Source organism: Ranitomeya variabilis, chromosome 4, assembly GCF_051348905.1.
Source record: "Ranitomeya variabilis isolate aRanVar5 chromosome 4, aRanVar5.hap1, whole genome shotgun sequence".
Lineage (NCBI taxonomy): Eukaryota > Metazoa > Chordata > Amphibia > Anura > Dendrobatidae > Ranitomeya > Ranitomeya variabilis.
Genome location: NC_135235.1, coordinates 681,203,853 through 681,224,737, shown reverse-complemented (window position 1 = coordinate 681,224,737; position 20,885 = coordinate 681,203,853). Strand labels below are relative to the sequence as shown.

Below are 20,885 nucleotides of genomic sequence, written 5' to 3'. Positions count from 1 at the left end.
TCTGTTTGCATGTAAAAAAGGTTCTTGAAATTATTCACTAATTTCTCACTCCATTGTGTGATACCAGAGTAGAATCCCATAACACTTGTCTATGACCGAAAAGTTCTTAATGAACTTCCGATTAAAATTTGCAAAGCCAAGAAATCTCTGCAACGCTTTCAGGTTACTAGGTTATATCCAATCAATGACTGCTTGGATCTTAATGGGATCCATCTGAAATCCCAAAGTAGAAACCAAATGTTCTAAGATCTGGACCTGCTGTACCTCAAATTGACAATTTTTCAATTTAGCAAATAGTTGTCATGTAGGATCTGCAGAACCTGTCTGACAGGCTCACGATGCTTCTCCAGAGTATGGAAGTAACTCAATATGTCATTCAGGTAAATTACCACAAATCTACCCACCAGTGAGCAAAAAAAAGTCTTTAAGAAACTTTGAAAGACTGTCCGAGCATTGGTTAATCCAAATGGCAGCACCAAATTTTCATTATGACCCTCAGGTGTATTGAATGCGGTCTTCCATTCATCACCCTGACATACCTGTGCAAGGTTAGATGCCCCTCTCACATTAAGTTTGTAAAACTATTTACCGTATATACTCGAGTATAAGCCGAGATTTTCAGCCCATTTTTTTGGGCTGAAAGTCCCCCTCTCGGGTTATACTCGAGTCATACCCAGGGGTCGGGAGGGGAGGGGGAGCGGGGCTGTCTAATTATACTCACCTGCTCCTGCCGCGGTCCCTGCAGGTCTCTACTTCCCCGGCGCTGCAGCTTCTCCCTGTACTGAGCAGTCACATGGTACCGCTCATTACAGTAATAAATATGTGGCTCCACCTCCCATAGGGGTGACTGCTCAGTACAGGAAGAAGCTGCAGCGCCGGGAAAGCAGGGACCTGCACCGCGCCAGGAGCAGGTGAGTATAACGGGGAGGGGGAGTGCAGCGCTGCGCGATATTCACCTGCTCCTCGTTTCGGGCTCCGCTCCGTCTTCAGCATCTTCTGCAGTGACGCTCAGGTCAGAGGGCGCGGTGACGTGGTTAGTGCGCACCCTCTGCTTGAATGTCAGTGCAGAAGACGCTGAAGCTGGAGCGGCGCCGAAACGAAGTCAGATGAATATTGAAAGCACCGGGGGCCTGAGCGACGGAGAGGTTTTTTTTTTTTATCGCACAAACAGCAAATGGGGCAAGTGTCTGTAAGGAGCATCTTATGGGGCCATAACGTTTGTGCAGCATTATATGGGGCAAGTGTCTGTATGGGGCCATAATCAACGTTTGTGCAGCACTGTATGGGGCAAGTGTCTCTATGGAGCATCTGATGGGGCCATAACGTTTGTGCAGCACTATAATGGGGCAAGTGTCTGTATGGAGCATCTTATGGGGCCATAACGTTTGTGCAGCATTATATGGGGCAAATATCTTTATGGAGTATCTTATGGGGCCATAATCAACATTTGTGCAGCATTATATTGGGCAAATGTGTCTATGGAGCACCTAATGGGGCCATTATTAACCTTTATGCAGGATTATATGGGGCATATTTTAATATGGAGCATCTTATGGGGCCATCATAAACTTTATGGAGCATTATATGGGGCTCCTGATTCAATATGGATATTCAAAAACCCTTAACCTACTGATGTCTCAATTAATTTTACTTTTATTGGTATCTATTTTTACTTTTGACATTTAAAATTAGGGGGTCGGCTTATACTCGAGTATATACGGTAGCTCCAGATAATTGGTTAAACAGGTCAGGTATAAGGGGTAAAGGATAGGGATTGTGCACCGTGATTTTATTAATCTCTCTAAAATCCAAACATGGATGCAGCCCTCCATTTTTTTTACAAACCCCCCCCCCCACGGCAACTGGAGAGATGGATGGCTGTATATGAGCCTAAGGGCTTGTTTCCACTTGCGAGAAACACGTCCGTGTCTCGCATGTGGAAACCAAGCTCTGGCGCCGGCACTTTGGAGCGGAGCATGCAGCTCCATGTGTTCCTATGCGGCCGCACGCTCCGCTCTGCAGTGACGGCGCCACAGCTTGGTTTCCACATGCGAGATACGGACGTGTTTCTCGCAAGTAGAAACAAGCCCTTAGCCAGACTCTGGAAAGGGATAAATAATAAGATTTCGGCATTTTAGCTCCTGGTATGGAGTCGATAGCACAATCATATGTCGCCATATAGTAGCCGTCCGGTAACTGGTGATAATTCCCTCATGTGTGGGGTCTATTTGTCTCCAGAGAAATCACAGGTTACATTCCACACATAACACTGTGTAGAAAAGGCAGCGCGGGGTAATTGTGCCAGTAGTGAGGGGGAATAATGGCGGGAATGTCACTGACTGAGGAGAAGTTTCCATGTACTGTAGTGTCTGCACTGAGGATATCATTCCCTGAGGCCCCTGATCATGTGACCCCTGACTCCTCCCCTCCTGTGACCTCATCACAGGTCCTGTGCACACAGAGCAGCCATATATGTGGAGTGCGGCTCTAGGTGAAGGTAGGTGCTGGAGGCTCCATTATTCTCTATGTGGAGTGCGGCTCTGCGGGTGGAGGTCGGTGCTGGAGGCTCCATTATTCTCTATGTGGAGTGCGGCTCTGCGGGTGGAGGTCGGTGCTGGAGGCTCCATTATTCTCTATGTGGAGTGCGGCTCTGCGGGTGGAGGTCGGTGCTGGAGGCTCCATTATTCTCTATGTGGAGTGCGGCTCTGCGGGTGGAGGTCGGTGCTGGAGGCCCCATTATTCTCTATGTGGAGTGCGGCTCTGCGGGTGGAGGTCGGTGCTGGAAGCTCCATTATTCTCTATGTGGAGTGTGGCTCTGCGGGTGGAGGTCGGTGCTGGAGGCTCCATTATTCTCTATGTGGAGTGCTGCTCTGCAGGTGGAGGTCGGTGCTGGAGGCTCCATTATTCTCTGTGGAGTGTGGCTCTGCGGGTGGAGGTCGGTGCTGGAGGCTCATTATTCTCTATATGGAGTGTGGCTCTGCGGGTGGAGGTCGGTGCTGGAGGTTCCATTATTCTCTATGTGGAGTGCGGCTCTGCGGGTGGAGGTCGGTGCTGGAGGCTCCATTATTCTCTATGTGGAGTGCGGCTCTGCGGGTGAAGGTCGGTGCTGGAGGCTCCATTATTCTCTATGTGGAGTGCGGCTCTGCGGGTGGAGGTCGGTGCTGGAGTCTCCATTATTCTCTATGTGGAGTGCGGCTCTGCGGGTGGAGGTCAGTGCTGGAGGCTCCATTATTCTCTATGTGGAGTGCGGCTCTGCGGGTGGAGGTCTGTGGTGGAGACTCCATTATTCTCTATGTGGAGTGCGGCTCTGCGAGTGGAGGTCGGTGCTGGAGGCTCCATTATTCTCTATGTGGAGTGCGGCTCTGCGGGTGGAGGTCGGTGCTGGAGGCTCCATTATTCTCTATGTGGAGTGCGGCTCTGCGGGTGGAGGTCGGTGCTGGAGGTTCCATTATTCTCTATATGTAGTGCGGCTCTGCGGGTGGAGGTCGGTGCTGGAGGCTCCATTATTCTCTATGTGGAGTGCGGCTCTGCGGGTGGAGGTTGGTGCTGGAGGCTCCATTATTCTCTATGTGGAGTGCGGCTCTGCGGGTGGAGGTCGGTGCTGGAGGCTCCATTATTCTCTATGTGGAGTGCGGCTCTGCGGGTGGAGGTCGGTGCTGGAGGCTCCATTATTCTCTGTGGAATGCGGCTCTGAGGGTGGAGGTCGGTGCTGGAGGCCCCATTATTCTCTATGTGGAGTGCGGCTCTGCGGGTGGAGGTCGGTGCTGGAGGCTCCATTATTCTCTATGTGGAGGGCGGCTCTGCTGGTGGAGGTAGGTGCTGGAGGCTCCATTATTCTCTATGTGGAGTGCGGCTCTCATGCTATTCGAATTCTATTTCAGCGCTGTTTCCATTCAGTTCAGCAATTTTCCTGCCCCCCAGCCTTCCTGTTAGGGTTTTAGGAAAAATGCACAAATTTCTTATTAACTTTCATTACACTAGGTACTCGAATCAGGTCTATGGGAGCTTCCGACCTACTGGATTCGAGTAACCAGCACTCGAGCATTTTAGCAGATACAATTGATAACTCTTCAGGGAACTTGCATGAACATAAGGCAGATACTTGCTGGACATTCTGCTTTCTGTTTCCTCCTGTAAGTCCTATATATCCAGGAGAAGATCCTGTCAGATCCATGACGTGAGATTCATCAGCTGTTAGCACAAGCAGCGTTTCATAGAGACCTCATGAAAAGGGAGTTATGGTGTGAACACGCACCTGTTGCCACATTGCGGAGGCGGACGCCTTTTTCAAGCTTCCGTCATATCCCTTGGGTGTTCCTTATATAGTGATTGCCACTTGACAACAAGATCCCGAATGTCAGAACCAATGCACATACATGACATAAAGATAATAAATCACACCAGAAACAACAAAGGGAAAGAAACAAACAACAACCGCACGTCCAGTGAGTGACAGGATTATAACTTATTAATACTAGAAATACAGTACAGACCAAAAGTTTGGACGCACCTTTTCATTTCAAGATTTTTCTGTATTTTCATGACTATGAAAACTGTAAATTCACACTGAAGGCATCAAAACTATGAATTAACACATGTGGAATTATATACTTAACAAAAAAGTGTGAAACAACTGAAAATATGTCTTATATTCTAGGTTCTTCAAAGTAGCCACCTTTTGCTTTGATGACTGCTTTGTACACTCTTGGCATTCTCTTGATGAGCTTCAAAAGGTAGTCACCGGAAATGGTTTTCACTTCACAGGTGTGCCCTGTCAGGTTTAATAAGTGGGATTTCTTGCCTTATAAATGGGGTTGGGTCCATCAGTTGTGCTGAGCAGAAGTCTGGTGGATACACAGCTGACAGTCCTACTGAATAGACTGTTAGAATTTGTATTATGGCAAGAAAAAAGCAGCTAGGTAAAGAAAAACGAGTGACCATCATTACTTTAAGAAATGAAGGTCAGTCAGTCCGAAAAATTGGGAAAACTTTGAAAGTGTCCCCATGTGTAGTTGCAAAAAACCATCAAGCGCTACAAGGAAACTGGCTCACACGAGGACCGCCCCAGGAAAGGAAGACCAAGGGTCACCTCTGCTTCTGAGGATAAGTTTATCTGAGTCACCAGCCTCAGAAATCTCAGGTTAAAGGGCCACTGTCACCCCCTCCAGCCGTTATAAACTAAAAGAGCCACCTTGTGCAGCAGTAATGCTGCATTATAACAAGGTGGCTCTTTTAGTTTTTGATTCAGTTAATCCCTGAATAAAGCGTTTTAAAGTTTGCCACAAATACCTGACTTTGTACCTGGAGGCGGTCCGAAGCCTCCTCTATGAATCTCCCAACTGCCGTCTCTCTTCTCTTCAGGGGCGATGGTCGCCGCCCCCTGCGCGCTGTTTCTTCTTAAATCCGGCGCCTGCGCTGTGCGTGCCTGCCTGGGGCAGGCGCAGTCTTCATTGTCAGTCACAGCTCAGATGCAGGGTGCCTGACTGCGCCTGTGCGGGCAGTGCGGCCACCCTGTTGCTGAATCCCCGCCCCGCACTGTTATTCATTATGCACAGTGCGGGGCTGGGGTTCCTGGGCATGCGCACTGCGCTGTTCAGGCGCTCCCCCCATCTCGGACGCTCCCCCTGCTCCCCCGCCTTCCAGCATTATTTGCGGCTGCCTCATTACAAACGCTGGTGAGGATTAGTGTATATTGCGGCAACGCTGGAAGGCGGGGGACCGTCTGAGCAGCGCAGTGCGCATGCCCAGAAACCCCAGCCCCGCACTGTGCATAATGAATAACATAGTGCGGGGCGGGGATTCAGCAACAGGGTGGCCGCACTGCCCGCACAGGCGCAGTCAGGCACCCTGCATCTGAGCTGTGACTGACAATGATGACTGCGCCTGCCCCAGGCAGGCACGCACAGCGCAGGCGCTGGATTTAAGAAGAAACAGCGCGCAGGGGGCGGCGACCATCGCCCCTGAAGAGAAGAGTGACGGCAGTTGGGAGATTCATAGAGGAGGCTTCGGACCTGCCTCCAGGTACAAAGTCAGGTATTTGTGGCAAACTTTAAAACGCTTTATTCAGAGATTATCTGAATCAAAAACTAAAAGAGCCACCTTGTTAGAATGCAGCATTACTGCTGCACAAGGTTGCTCTTTTAGTTTATAACGGCTGGAGGGGGTGACAGTGGCCCTTTAACAGCAGCTCAGATTAGAGACCAGGTCAATGCCACACAGAGTTCCAGCAGCAGACACATCTCTACAACAACTGTTAAAGGGAACCTGTCACCCGAATTTGGCAGGACAGGTTTGCGGTCATATGGGCGGGGGGCAGGCGTGTACTACGAAGGACACAGCATGAACTTCAATCCAATATTGCGGCCAGCATGCAGCCAGCGGGTAAGGAAAGGGTGAATCAAACACCCGAGAACCCCGCCCATATGACCGCAAACCTGTCCCGCCAAATTCAGGTGACAGGTTCCATTTAAGAGGAGACTTTGTGCAGCAGATCTTCATGGTAAAATAACTGCTAGGAAACCACTGCTAAGGACAGGCAACAAGCAGAAGAGACTTGTTTGGGCTAAAGAACACAAGGAATGGACATTAGACCAGTGGAAATCTGTGCTTTGGTCTGATGAGTCCAAATTTGAGATCTTTGGTTCCAACCACCGTGTCTTTGTGCGACGCAGAAAAGGTGAACGGATGGATTCTACATGCCTGGTTCCCACCGTGAAGCATGGAGGAGGAGGTGTGATGGTGTGGGGGTGCTTTGCTCATGACAATGTTGGGGATGTATTCAAAATTGAAGGCACACTGAACCAGCATGACTACCACATCCACAGTCACCAGACCTGAACCCAATCGAGATGGTTTGGGGTGAGCTGGACTGCAGAGTGAAGGCAAAAGGGCCAACAAGTGTTAAGCATCTCTGGGAACTCCTTCAAGATTGTTGGAAGACCATTTCCGGTGAGTTCCTTTTGAAGCTCATAAAGAGAATGCCAAGAGTGTGCAAAGCAGTCATCAAAGCAAAAGGTGGCTACTTTGAAGAACCTAGAATATAAGACATAATTTCAGTTGTTTCACACTTTTTTGTTAACTATATAATTCTACATGTGTTAATTCATAGTTTTGATGCCTTCAGTGTGAATTTACAATTTTCATAGTCATGAAAATACAGAAAAATCTTTAAATGAGAAGGTGTGTCCAAACTTTTGGTCTGTACTGTGTGTCACAGGGGATATCGCAGCCAGTTCCCACAAAAAGAATCCTGGAAACACAGAATTAGAAATGATTCTTTCTCCGCAGTTTCTATAGAACTTAATACATTCCTGATTCCGGAGAGTAATAGAAATACGGCAGAAAACAGAGAAAAAAGTTCAGAGAAGAAGCTTCATAGAAAGACATTGAAGTTACAGATGCCGTTTAACCCTTTGGGAGAAAGTGATTCCAGGGAGTAAATCCAGAACTTTTCTCTGTAGAAGTTTCCTGCATTGTGATTGTGAATCCGCTGTGGTCGCCTATTCTAACACCGGCCATCGGAGATCAGAACTTTTATCACCCATCTCCGAGAAATGTTTGGCCATGGTGGTCTCACCAAACTTCTGCTCTTTCTCATTCTTTTCTTGCAGGGGCTGCAGTGGATTTCATCACAGATCAATAGAGCCGAATAGAGGAGCGATGTTCCTTCAGTCTGATGTTAATTAATGGTGAAGTTTGTCCAACGTCCACTTTACCACAAAGGCACTTTACGGAGTAAATCCCACCAGAACTGTAGCAAGTAGAAACCTCCCATATCCACAAGTGTCCCTTCTATTTGGTGGGAAAACTATCACCTTTAATAATCCTCGACCAGGTCTGTCATAACAAACACGGAAAAGTGCATAAAGGAGATATATTGGTCAGCAACTCAACTTGTGTTTTAGACTATCAATTATAAAGTTCTATCTGCTGATATGTTTCCCTTTATTGTCTCCAGTAATTGTATTATTAAACATAATACTTTATGATGTTCCATCAGCTCAACTTCTTCCTATTTAGGTATTTTCAATATCCTCTCTGTGGACATCTTCTATATTAAGACAGTTTTTTGGCTTTACCCATCAAAGACTGATATGGACAGAGACAAGATGGCAGAGAAGATATTACACCTCACCCTAGAGATCCTCTTCCGGCTTACTGGAAAGGTGAGAGATTCTGATGACATCACATTACATCATTCTTATCTATGGGAATAACAGATGGACAGAACTGGAGAGGTGAGGACTGTGGAAATGTCTGTAGTGAGATTTATTAATGTGTCTCTCCATAACCAGGATTACACAGTGGTGAAGAAGAGAGAGACCTGTCAGGACCCTGTGTCTGAAGGATGGGGAAGACCCCTGAGCCCAATGACATGGCCTCCACCTCACCCCCTGATACATGAGGACATTAATGACCAGAAGATCCTAGAACTCGCCTACAAGATGATTGAGCTGCTGACTGGAGAGGTGACACTGCTGGAAATGCTGGGACATTATACAATAACGCTATGAAGGGATCGGGGGATAATGGTATCATTGTATGTGTCAGGTTCCTATAAGGTGTCAGGATGTCGCTGTCTATTTCTCCATGGAGGAGTGGGAGTATTTAGAAGGACGCAAAGATCTGTACAAGGACGTCATGATGGAGGTTCCCCAGCCCCTCAAATCACCAGGTAATAGACAGTACTAAATATACACGGCCTATAATTATCTGTATGTAAATAATGAATTCAGTCCCTATATGTGTTTCTTCCAGTTTTATCCAGTAAGAGGACAACACCAAAGAGATGTCCCTATCTTCTTCCACAGGACTGTAAACAAGAAGATCCCCATGTTCTCAAAGATCATCAGGTAGATGGAGAGAAGGTGTCATGAGATCTCCCCTATGATGTGTATATGGCTGTGAAGCTCTTGTGCTCAGTCTAGTTTTATCCACCAATATTATATGTTTTATACTTGTGTAACGAGAATGGTGGAGATGGCAGGTTAGAGCAGATCATAACTTCTCCATTTGTCTGTGACTTTTATACTTTTACAATATTTGTTTCAGTGTGAAGATCTGACCCATATGAATAATACAGAGACATATGTGACGGGAGATGAGTGGTGTAAAGAGGAGATTCCTACAGATAATCGCGCAGGTGAGGAGTAACCACTAAATGCAGAGAAGTCACAGATTCTTATCAGTCTGTAGATCCATGGTAGTCTTTAAGAAAAAAAGGTCTCCTTTGCCTCTTACAAATGCCTGAAGTCTAAGGGTATGTGCACACGTTCAGGATTTCTTGCAGAAATTTCCTGAAGAAAACCGGAAATTTTCTGCAAGAAATCCGCATTTTTTTTTTTGCGTTTTTTTTCCGTTTTTTTTGCGTTTTTTTAACATTCTGCAAGCGTAATTAGCTTGCAGAATGCTAAAGTTTTCCAAGCGATCTGTAGCATCGCTTGGAAAACTGACTGACAAGTTGGTCACACTTGTCAAACATAGCGTTTGACAAGTGTGACCAACTTGTTACTATAGATGCTGCTTTTGCAGCATCTATAGTAAAAGATAGAACGTTTAAAAATAATAAAAAAAATTAAAAAAATGCTTATACTCACCCGCAGACATCAGATCTCCTCACCGGCGTCCATTCCTATAGCTGATGTGTGCGCGCAGGGCCTTCCATGACGTCACGGTCACGTGAGCGGTCTCGACCAATCACAGGACAGTGACGTCATTCGGCAAGGTCCTTCTCCGCACACCAGCTACAGGAACCAGCCAGCGTGCAGCACAGAGGCGGGAACACTGCGCTGGACATCGAGGGTGAGTATAGGACTGTTTTTTATTTTATTTCTTATTTTTTGACCACTTATATGGTGCCCAGTGCGTGGAGGAGAGTTTCATCTCCTCCACCCTGGGTACCAACCGCACATAATCTGCTTACTTCCCGCATGGTGTGCACAGCCCCGTGCGGGAAGTAAGCAGATCAATGGACCCCTAGGTGTGCGGAATCCCCGCAATTCCGCATTTTTAATGAACATGTTGCTTTTTTTTCCGCTATGCGATTTTTTTCGCGGAAAAAATCGCAACATTTGCACAAAAAATGCGGAATACCTTGTAAATAATAGGAGGCATATGTTAGCGTTTTTTTCGCGTTTTTATCACGTTTTTATAGCGAAAAAACGCGAAAAAAACGCTAAAAATCCTGAACGTGTGCACATGGCCTAAATTTAAGACATTTCATCTCTGCACTATTTTAAAAAGTTTTCTTCAAATATCTATTATTTCTTCAAGAAACTCATCTGACAGAAAATATTGGACCTTACGCTAGTTTAGATTGCCAAGAGCCACTGAGCCACATACTCTAATTACTCTAGAGAGGTTTTTCCACTAGCTGATCATTTTCTACTGATGAAGACTGTTGAGTTTTATCATTTGAGTAGATGTGTTATTGTCTATACTCATAATTTTTTACTACAGTAGTTAGTGCCTAATATACTCTGATTTAACCACTTCCCACAGCCAGATTTGTGTTCCTAATCAGGCCCCATTTTTCAAATCTGACATGTGTCACTTTGTGGTGATAAGTTTAGAATTCTTCTCAAAGGATAATAGAAAACAAATGGACCTAACAAATTATTTTTCTTTATCTCTTGACTCCGCCAATACCCTATATACAGTTGTACACTACTGTCTGAGCAGATGACAGGTTAAGAAGGGAAGTAGCGCCATTTAGCTATTTGAATGCAAATTTTGCTGGAATTGTTTGCAGACACAATGTAATGGGGGCACTGTTCATGGTCATCTGGCAGCTCAGAAGATAGCCACTGTGACCAGGCCTGGCACTATCTATGTCATTTTTCAGATCTCAAGCTTTGCTTTGCACATCATACTTTAATCCCTCTAAATGGATCTGGACTTACACAGAGACTCCTAGGCTTGGGCCTTGGTGATACCTGCACTTCTGTGGTGTGACATGGAAAGAAGAATAGTCAGATAGCTGCTTCAGAACCAGGTGTTTAGAGAAAATAGATAATCAGAAGACACAAGAGTAGTCTAAACAGGCCATGGTAACAACAGGAAACATACACAAGCCAGAAGCTGAGCACAGAGGACTGAACCAAAGGAGAACAAGGGTGTACTTGTCAGCTTCCAGAAATATGCTTGAAGTTTTAGTAGGGTATGGTGCTCTCCAGTTCGCTGACGCAAGGAACAGATTACTTCAGCTGGACAGCACACACACCTGTACTGCCAGACTGGATGGTACTACTTGTCCCAGCAATCCTAATCTTAGTGGCTGAACAGAGCTTGTGCCGCCCAGAGCATCTGGTTCCAGCGTCTCCTCCATCACCAGCGTCACCTGCAGAATGAATAAGACATTGCCTGATGACAAGCAGAAGTTGCAGGAGCAGCTCCTGTAGGAGATGGTACACACCATGATAATAATAATAATTTTATTTCTATAGCACCAACATATTCCGCAGCACTTTACATTTTAGAGGAGACTTGTACATACAATAGACATTACAGGATAACAATAAACACATAGATCAAAACAGATACCCAGAGGTATGAGGACCCTGCTCGCAAGCTTACAATCTATAAGGAAAAGGGGAGACACGAAAAGGTGGATGGTAAAAATTGCTTTGCTGTTTGGACCAGCCAAAGTGTAAGAATAGGGTGTTCATGTAAAGCTGCGTGAACTGGTTATCAGCGTAAGTATGTAACAGTACAGACACAATGGGCTATTAAATGCATAAAGCATGTGGGAACATGATGCGAAGAACCTGGTTATTGTAAAAAATTTTAATGAGCAACACAGGGATAGTTAGGTTAATGCGTTGAGACGGTAGGCCAGTCTGAACAAATGCATTTTTAGGGCACGCTTAAAACTGTGGGGATTAATCGCATTAACCTGGGTAGTGCATCCTAAAGAATTGGTGCAGCACGTGAAACGTCTTGGAGACGGGAGTGGGAGGTTCTTATTATTGAGGATGCTAACCTCAGGTCATTAGCAGAACCGAGAGCATGGGTAGGGTGGTAGACTGAGATGAGGGAGGAGATGTAGGGTGGTGCTGAGCCATGGAGTGCTTTGTGGGTGAAGGTAATACGTTTGTACTGGATTCTGGAGTGGATGGGTAAACAGCGTAATGACTGGCACAAGTTAGAGGCATTGATGTAACAATTGGGAAGGAATATGATCCTGGCTGCAGCATTCAAGACAGATTGGAGAGGAGAAAGTTTGGTAATAGGGAGACCAATTAGTAGAGAATTATGATAGTCCAGACGAGAATAAATAAGAGACACAGAGTTTTTGCAGAGTCGAAAGTAAGAAACATTTTTTAGGTGCAGATAGCAAGAGCGAGCCAGTGATCGAATATGGGGGGGTGAATGAAAGCTTGGAATCAAGTATGACCCCAAGACAGCTGGCGCGTTGCTGGGGAGTAATGGTGGAACCACACACGGAAATGGCAATGTCGGGCATAGCTCCATTAGTAGAGGGAGGAAACACAAGGAGTTCAGTTTTTGACAGGTTCAGTTTCAGATAGAGGGAGGACATGATGTTAGAGACAGCGGTAAGACAATCACTGGTGTTTTCTAAAAAGGCAGGCGTGATATCAGGAGAAGTGTATAATTTGGTGTCATCAGCATAGAGATGGTACTGGAAATCAAATCTACTGATTGTTTGAGGAACCCCAACAGTAAGGGGAAGATGAGAGGAGGAGGAGCCAGCAAAAGATACAGTAAAGGAGCGGTCAGAGAGATAGGAGGAGGACCAGGAGAGAACGGTGTCCTTGAGGCCAATGGAGTGGAGCATAGTGAGGAGGAGCTGATGATCCACAGTGTCGAATGCTGCAGAGAGAGCCAAGAGAATTAGCAGGGAGCAGTGACCATTAGATTTAGCTGTTAGTAGATCATTAGAGACTTTAGTAAGGGCAGTTTCAGTAGAGCGTAAAGAGTGGAAACCGGATTGTAGAGGGTTGAGAAGAGAGTTATCTGAGAGATAGCAGATAAGACGGGAGTGGACCAGACGTTCCAAGAGTTTAGAGATGAAGGGAAGATTTGAGACAGGTCTATAGTTAGTGGCACAGTTTTGGTCAAAGGGATGGTTTCTTAAAGATAACTTGTCACCCCCAAAATGGCTGGTGAGGTAAGCTCACCGGCATCAGGGGCTTATCTACAGCATTCTGTAATGCTGTAGATAAGCCGCCGATGTTACCTAAAAGAGGAGAAAAAGACATTAGATTATACTCACCCAGGGGCGGTCCCGGTGCGGTCAGGTCGGATGGGTGTCTCCGGTCCACTCCGGCGCCTCCCATCTTCATTCCATGACGTCCTCTTCGGGTCTTTACGCTCCGGCGCAGGCGTACTTTGTCTGCCCTGTTGAGGGCAGAGCAAAGTACTGCAGTGCGCAGCCGCCGGAAAGGTCAGAGAGGCCCGGCGCCTGCGCACTGCAGTACTTTGCTCTGCCCTCAAAAGGGCAGACAAAGTACGCCTGCGCCGGAGCCGCGGCGTAAAGACCCGAAGAGGACGTCATGGAACGAAGATGGGAGGCGCCGGAGCGGACCGAATACACCCATCCGACCGGACCGCAGCGGGACCGCCCCTGGGTGAGTATAATCTAACGTCTTTTTCTCCTCTTTTAGGTAACATCGGCGGCTTATCTACAGCATTACAGAATGCTGTAGATAAGCCCCTGATGCCGGTGAGCTTACCTCACCAGCCATTTTGGGGAGACAGGTTCCCTTTAAGTAATGGATGTATGATGACATGCTTAAATGAGGAGGGAAAGATACGAGAAGAGAGAGAGACGTTGAATATTTTTGTTAGGTGAGCTGTGACAGCACTGGTGCAAGTGGTTGGGCGAGAAGATGCAAGGATCCTGATTACTTCTTCTGTGACTGGTTCAAAGTCAGGGAGTGAGCTAGATGCAGTAGGGGAGGGAGGACAATGCATGGTATGAGGGGATTAGGAGCTAATTTCCTGTCGGATATGGTACATTTTTTCTTTGAAATAATTGGCCAGATCGTCAGCTACGAGATCCGTGTTTGGGGCCTGCACTTTTGGATTTAGTAGGGAATGAAAAGTGTCAGAGACATTTCGGATTATTGGCTAGTGAGGTGATGAGGGGGTTGAAATAGCTTTGTTTGGAGAATTGAAGGGCAGTGTTGTATGTTTTCAGCATAAACTTATAATGGATGAAATCTTTGGGTAGATTGGATTTTCTCCACAGACGTTCGGCGCACCCGGAGCACCACTGTAGGAAACGTGTTTGCAGCGTGTGCCAGGGTTGTTGCAGCGTGTGCCAGGGTTGTCGCCGTCTGTGCCGTGTTGTTCTATGTATAGGAGGTGCAGTGTCATCCAGAGCACGTTGCAGTGTTTCAACGTAATGCTTCAGTGCAGAATCAGGACATGAGGGAGGAGATAGAGGCCAAGCATAACAGCAAGTCCTTCATAATTTTCTGGGTGTTAATGGCCTGTATATTTCTATATAATAATAATAATAATAATAATATTCATCTTTATTTTTATATAGTGCTAACATATTCAGCAGCGCTTTACAGTTTGCACACATTATTATCACTGTCCCTGATGGGGCTCACAATCTAAATTCCCTATCAGCATGTCTTTGGAGTGTGGGAGGAAACCCATTCAAACACGGGGAGAACATAAAAACTCCTTGCAGATGTTGTCCTTGGTGGGATTTGAACCCAGGACTCCAGCGCTGCAAGGCTGCAGTGCTAACCACTGAGCCACCGAGCTACCCCATGTGGAAAGTAGGGGTGACCTGAGTGGTATGGCAGTTCTTGATAGAGAATGAAAGAAGGTTGTGGTCACAGAGCAGGAGAGGGGAGTTTGTGAAATCAGACACTGACCAAAGCCGGGAGAAGACCAAGTTGAGGGAGTTTCCGTCTTCATGCGTTGGAGAGTTAGTAAGCTGCAAAAGACGAAGGAGGAGGTTAGAGATAAAAGGTGAGTAGCAGATGGGGAGAGGGGAAAAGCAATGGGGATGTTGAAATCACCCATGATGAGGGTGGGGATGCCACAGGGGAGAAAATGTGGAAGCCAGGTGGCAAAGTGATTCAGAAACTGATGGGAGGGGCCTGGAGGACGATACACCACCGCCACTCGCATGGAGAAGGGGATGGTAGAGTCTGACAGCATGGACCTCAAAAGAAGGGAAGACAAGTGAGGGTACTTGAGGGATAACCTGCAAGGTACACTTGGGTGATAGGAGCAGACCAACGCCTCCACCTGCTCTGTTGTCCACTCTTGTGGTATGAGAGAAGTGTAGTCCACCATATGAGAGAGCAGCATCAGCGGTGGTGTCTGACTGCTGGATCCAGGTTTCAGTAAGAGCCAGGAGCTTAAGAGAATTAGAAAGGAAGAAGTCATGGATGAAGGAAAGTTTATTACACACTGAGCGATAATTTGAAAGGGCATAATTGAAAGAGACAGGCATGCATGGGATATTAATAAGGTTGGAGGGGTTTCTGAGTGAAGCAGTTGGGGGGTTTGACTTGCAATAACATGGAGGCCGGGGTTGGGAGAGATATCTCCTGTGACTAGGAGGATAGAAAGAGTGAGCACATGTTTAAGTGTTTTGTGAGAGCGTCTCTTGTGTTGGACGGTGGGACTGAATGGATCTGTGCAGCTTAGCATTGTGAAAAGAGCATGAGTGCTATACATAGGAGAGGAGTGAGGGGCCGATATGGATGGAGTATAAAGAGTTAATGCAAGGATGGTGGATGTGAGTGAATGCAGCAGCCAGGATATAAATTACACAAATGCATATGGTGAATATTTGTTGTAATCCAAATGTACAGGGAATAGGTTTGTTTAATTGTCTTACCTGTTTCCCACTCTAACTGCCAGTACTTTGATAAAATGTACTTCGATTAAATGTACATAAATGCACCCTGCATAAATGCTTCCCCAGACTATGTCTCAATATATAGGAGGCTTGCTCTAAGATCTCTCACTGTTTTACCTCGATAGCGATCAAACTAAGTTGAGACAGCAGGACACAATAAATGTAGTGAACAGATACACAAGTGTCCAAGCCTACGTGGATCATAAACCACTTTGAAAAAAGTTACTTGACCTCAAAGCACAAGGGGACAAGCAGAGTAAGTTGAAATAGCTATATATCCTTACAGATGCTTGCTAAGATGGCTAACAATGCCTGGACACATGCAGGATTCAGTGTAGGAGATTGAATGAGTTAAATACCTGTATGAAGAGAATACAGATGAGTGTTAGATTGTGCCATGGTATAATTGCCAGTACTTTGATAAAATATACTTAGATACTTAGATTAAATGTACATAAATGCACCCTTGCACCATTTTCAGAAGTGCTAATTTGACAAAAGGGCAAAAAACCACAGCAGTAGAAATCCCCAAAAAGTGACACCATTTTGGAAATTATAATCCATAGTGAATTATTCTATAGTAGTGACCATTTGGCTCCACAGCCACTATCTGGAAATTAGCACGCAGTGAATGTTGAGTGAAAACTGAAAATTTGGCATTTTATTACCCAACACATAGTGCCCAGACTGTGCTCCAAGAAACACACACACCATAAATTAAGTGAGTTCTTCTCACTATAGAAATGCCAAATACATTAATGCTAAATGTGGTTTGGGCACACTGCAAGGCTCAGAAGTGAGGGGAAGATTTGATTTTGGGAGAGTGGATATTGCTGAACTGGTTTATGGAAGCCATGTGGCTTTTCAAGAGTTTTTGAGCCACTAGTAATGTGGAAACCTCTGTTTTTCCAGTGACAGATGATGGACCTGAGTGGAGGCTTGGTTTTTTATGTGAAATGAGTAGATATTTTTATTGCTATAATTTTTGCCTACATAACATTGTTTGATGGCTTTTTATTCCATATTTGTGAGGTAGAGTGAATAAACAGTTGAACACCATGCTATACTGGCTCATCCTATGAGGTTTTCTATTAGACTTTGAACTGTCATTGTCCTGTTTAAGTATAAATGTTAAAATAAATATAAAATTCAAGGGTATTTTATTAAAAAATAAGTGATTTTATTCTTGGCAGATAATTGTACCAGGAGATCAGAGGGACAGCAGACATCTTTAATTTTTGAATCAAATGAACTTGAGATCCCACTAGATATAATTGAAGTGAGTGCCATTACTCCAGATATACCATCATCCTTTCACAGAAAAGATCTGTCATCTGGTCTTTTGAAACAGGTCCTGTCTTCTGATTCATTACCAACCACTAAGGAAAATCAAAGTCCTAAAATAAGCATTAAAAAACGAACTGCTCCTAAAGCAAAGAAGTCATTTTCATGTTCAGAATATGGAAATAGTTTTCCCCTCAAAAAGTCTTTTCCTAAGCATAAAAAAAATTGCAAAGTAGAGAATAGATTTTCTTGTTCCAAGTGTGGGAAATGTTTTAACCAGAAATCAAAACTTGTTTGTCACCAAAGAACTCACACAGGGAAAAAAACATTTTCATGTTCAGAATGTGGGAAATATTTTACGCAGAAATCAAATTTTGTTAAGCACCACATAACTCACACTGGGAAAAAGCCTTTTTCCTGTTCAGAATGTGGGAAATATTTTACACAGAAATCAAATTTTGTTAAGCACCAGAGAACTCACACAGGGGAAAAGCCTTTTTCATGCTCAGAATGTGAGAAACATTTTAACCAAAAATCAGATTTGATTAAACACCAGAGAATTCACACAGGAGAGAAGCCTTTTTCCTGTTTAGAATGTGGGAAATATTTTACACAGAAATCACATTTTGTTAAGCACCAGAGAAGTCACACAGGAGAGAAGCCTTTTTCATGCTCAGAATGTAAGAAATGTTTTTACCAAAAATGGAATCTTGTTATACACCAAAGAGCTCACACAGGTGAGAAGCCCTTTTCATGTTCAGAATGTGAGAAATGTTTTACAGAAAAATCAAGTCTTGTAAAACATCAGAGAACTCACACAGGTGAGAAGCCCTTTTCATGTTCAGAATGTGGGAAATGTTTTACAGAGAAATCAAGTCTTGTCAAACATCAGAAAACTCACACAGGTGAAAAGCCTTTTTCATGTTCAGAATGTGGGAAACGTTTTATTCAGAAATCAGATGTTGTTATACACCAGACAACCCATAAAGGGGAGAAGCCTTTTTCCTGTTCAGAATGTGAAAAATGTTCTACAGAGATATTAACTCTAGATACACATCGGAGAACTCACTCAGGAGTGAAGCCATTTTCATGTTTAGAATGTGAGAAATGTTTTGTGAAGAAATCATCTTTTCTTAGTCACCAGAGAACCCACACAGGGGTAAAGCCTTTTAAATGTTCAGAATGTGGAAAATGTTTTAACCAGAAATGGATTCTTGTTAATCACCAGAGAATTCACACAGGGGAGAAACCTTTTAGATGTTCAAAATGTGAAAAATGTTTTAACCAGAAAGTGCATCTTGATAGACATCAGAGAACCCACACAGGAGAGAAGCCTTTTTCCTGTTCAGAATGTGGAAAATGTTTTGTGAAGAAAACATCTCTTCTTTGTCACCAGAACAGTCACACAATGGAGAAGCCGTTTTTATATTCTTAATGTGGAAACTGTTTTGCTTGGAAATCATCTCTTAATAAACATCAGAGAAGTCACACAGGGGAGAGGCCTTTTTCATATTCAAAATGCTGGAAATGTTTGAACCGAAAATGGTATCTTAATGGTGTTGTCCACTACTAGGACAAACCTTTGTCATTCCTCATGTTTGGCCTCGTTAAAATAACACTCATACTCACCTCCCATGTTGGTGATGTTCCTGCGGTGTTTTGACTCGCATTCCCTGAACTCACTTGAGGTTGATGCATTACACAAGCCTTGTGCCTAATCAGTGCTGACTTCACTGCCTTCTGATGTTTTTAAAATCTACAGGATGCCAAGACTGCGGCTGCTCTTTGACTTCCTCGAGTTGTTCCTTTTGTATGAAGGTGGGGACAGTGAAGCCAGCGCTGCTGATTGGGCACACAACTCACATGATGTAACAACCTCACATGAGCCCAGGGAACACCCGTGTCAACACTGCTGGAACGGCACTTTCATGGGAGGTTTGTATAAGTGTTTTTATTTTAATAGGACCAAACATGAGGAATGAGAAAGTGTTGTTCAAGTAGTGAAGAATCCTTTTAACCATCAAAAATCCCACACAGAGAGAAGTCATTTTCATCCCTAGAGTGTGAAAAATGAATTACCGTATATACTCGAGTATAAGCCGAGAATTTCAGCCCATTTTTTTAGGCTGAAATTGCCCCTCTCGGCTTATACTCGAGTCATAGTTACATAGTTATTAAGGTTGAAGGAAGACTTTAAGTCCATCTAGTTCAACCCATAGCCTAACATGCCCTAACATGTTGATCCAGGGGAAGGCAAAAAAACCCCATGTGGTAAGAGTAAGCTCCACCATGGGGAAAAAAATTCCTTCCCGACCCCACATACGGCAATCAGACTAGTTCCCTGGATCAACACCCTATCAAAGAATCTAATATATATACCCTGTAACATTATACTTTTCCAGAAAGGTATCCAGTCCCCTCTTAAATTTAAGTAATGACTCACTCATTACAACATCATACGGCAGAGAGTTCCATAGTCTCACTGCTCTTACAGTAAAGAATCCGCGTCTGTTATTATGCTTAAACCTTTTTTCCTCCAGACGCAGAGGATGCCCCCTTGTCCCTGTCACCGGTCTATGATTAAAAAGATCATCAGAAAGGTCTTTGTACTGTCCCCTCATATATTTATACATTAACATAAGATCACCCCTTAGCCTTCGTTTTTCCAAGCTAAATAGCCCCAAGTGTAATAACCTATCTTGGTATTGCAGACCGCCCAGTCCTCTAATAACCTTGGTCGCTCTTCTCTGCACCCGCTCCAGTTCAGCTACGTCTTTCTTATACACCGGAGACCAGAACTGTGCACAGTATTCTAAGTGTGGTCGAACTAGTGACTTGTATAGAGGTAAAATGATGTTCTCCTCATGAGCATGTATGCCTCTTTTAATGCATCCCATTATTTTATTTGCCTTTGTAGCAGCTGCCTGACACTGGCCACTGAATATGAGTTTGTCATACACCCATACACCCAGGTCCTTTTCATTGACAGTTTTACCCAGAGTTTTAGAATTAAGCACATAGTTATACATCTTATTACTTCTACCCAAGTGCATGACCTTACATTTATCCCCATTAAAGCTCATTTGCCATTTATCAGCCCAAGCTTCTAGTTTACATAAATCATCCTGTAATATAAAATTGTCCTCCCCTGTATTGATTACCCTGCAGAGTTTAGTGTCATCTGCAAATATTGAAATTCTACTCTGAATGCCCCCTACAAGGTCATTAATAAATATGTTAAAAAGAAGAGGGCCCAATACTGACCCCTGTGGTACCCCACTGCTAACCGCGACCCAGTCCGAGTGTGCTCCATTAATAACCATCCTTTGTTTCCTATCCCTGAGCCAGCTCTCAATCCACTTACACATATTTTCCCCTATCCCCATTATTCTCATTTTATGTAACAACCTTTTGTGTGGCACCGTATCAAAAGCTTTTGAAAAGTCCATATACACTACATCTACTGGGTTCCCTTGGTCCAGTCCGGAACTTACCTCTTCATAGAAGCTGATCAAATTAGTCTGACATGAACGGTCCCTAGTAAACCCGTGCTGATACTGGGTCATGAGGTTATTCCTCTTCAGATACTCCAGTATAGCATCCCTTAGAATGCCCTCCAGGATTTTACCCACAGTAGAGGTTAAGCTTACTGGCCTATAATTTCCGAGTTCAGTTTTTGTCCCCTTTTTGAATATTGGCACCACATTTGCTATACGCCAGTCCTGTGGTACAGACCCTGTTATTGTGG

The 20,885-nt window shown here is 44.6% G+C and overlaps 2 protein-coding genes across 14 annotated transcripts in view; both read left to right on the top strand.

The window, feature by feature from the left end:
- The first annotated feature begins 2,464 nt into the window (after nucleotides 1–2,464).
- Nucleotides 2,465–18,625, top strand: LOC143766339 (uncharacterized). Of its 12 annotated transcripts, none has more exons than XM_077253951.1 (8): nucleotides 2,465–2,497; nucleotides 7,611–7,734; nucleotides 8,088–8,165; nucleotides 8,295–8,468; nucleotides 8,551–8,674; nucleotides 8,758–8,852; nucleotides 9,052–9,142; nucleotides 17,047–18,625. In XM_077253951.1, the coding sequence occupies exons 3-8, from the start codon at nucleotides 8,094–8,096 to the stop codon at nucleotides 18,570–18,572; spliced, it is 2,082 nt and encodes a 693-aa protein (XP_077110066.1). In that variant the 5' UTR covers nucleotides 2,465–2,497; nucleotides 7,611–7,734; nucleotides 8,088–8,093; the 3' UTR covers nucleotides 18,573–18,625. The 12 variants fall into 12 exon arrangements, with proteins under 12 accessions (XP_077110066.1, XP_077110062.1, XP_077110057.1 ...); XM_077253947.1 differs by having other exon boundaries at nucleotides 7,611–7,834; nucleotides 8,061–8,165; XM_077253942.1 differs by having other exon boundaries at nucleotides 7,611–7,834; nucleotides 8,020–8,165.
- Nucleotides 3,017–20,885, top strand: part of LOC143766361 (oocyte zinc finger protein XlCOF7.1-like) — a 76,290-nt gene continuing 58,421 nt past the window's right edge. For both annotated transcript variants that reach the window (XM_077253994.1, XM_077253993.1), the window contains exon 1: nucleotides 3,017–3,264. In XM_077253994.1, coding sequence (XP_077110109.1) covers nucleotides 3,073–3,264 — 192 coding nt within the window. In that variant the 5' untranslated portion in view covers nucleotides 3,017–3,072. The remainder of the gene's footprint in view (nucleotides 3,265–20,885) is intronic.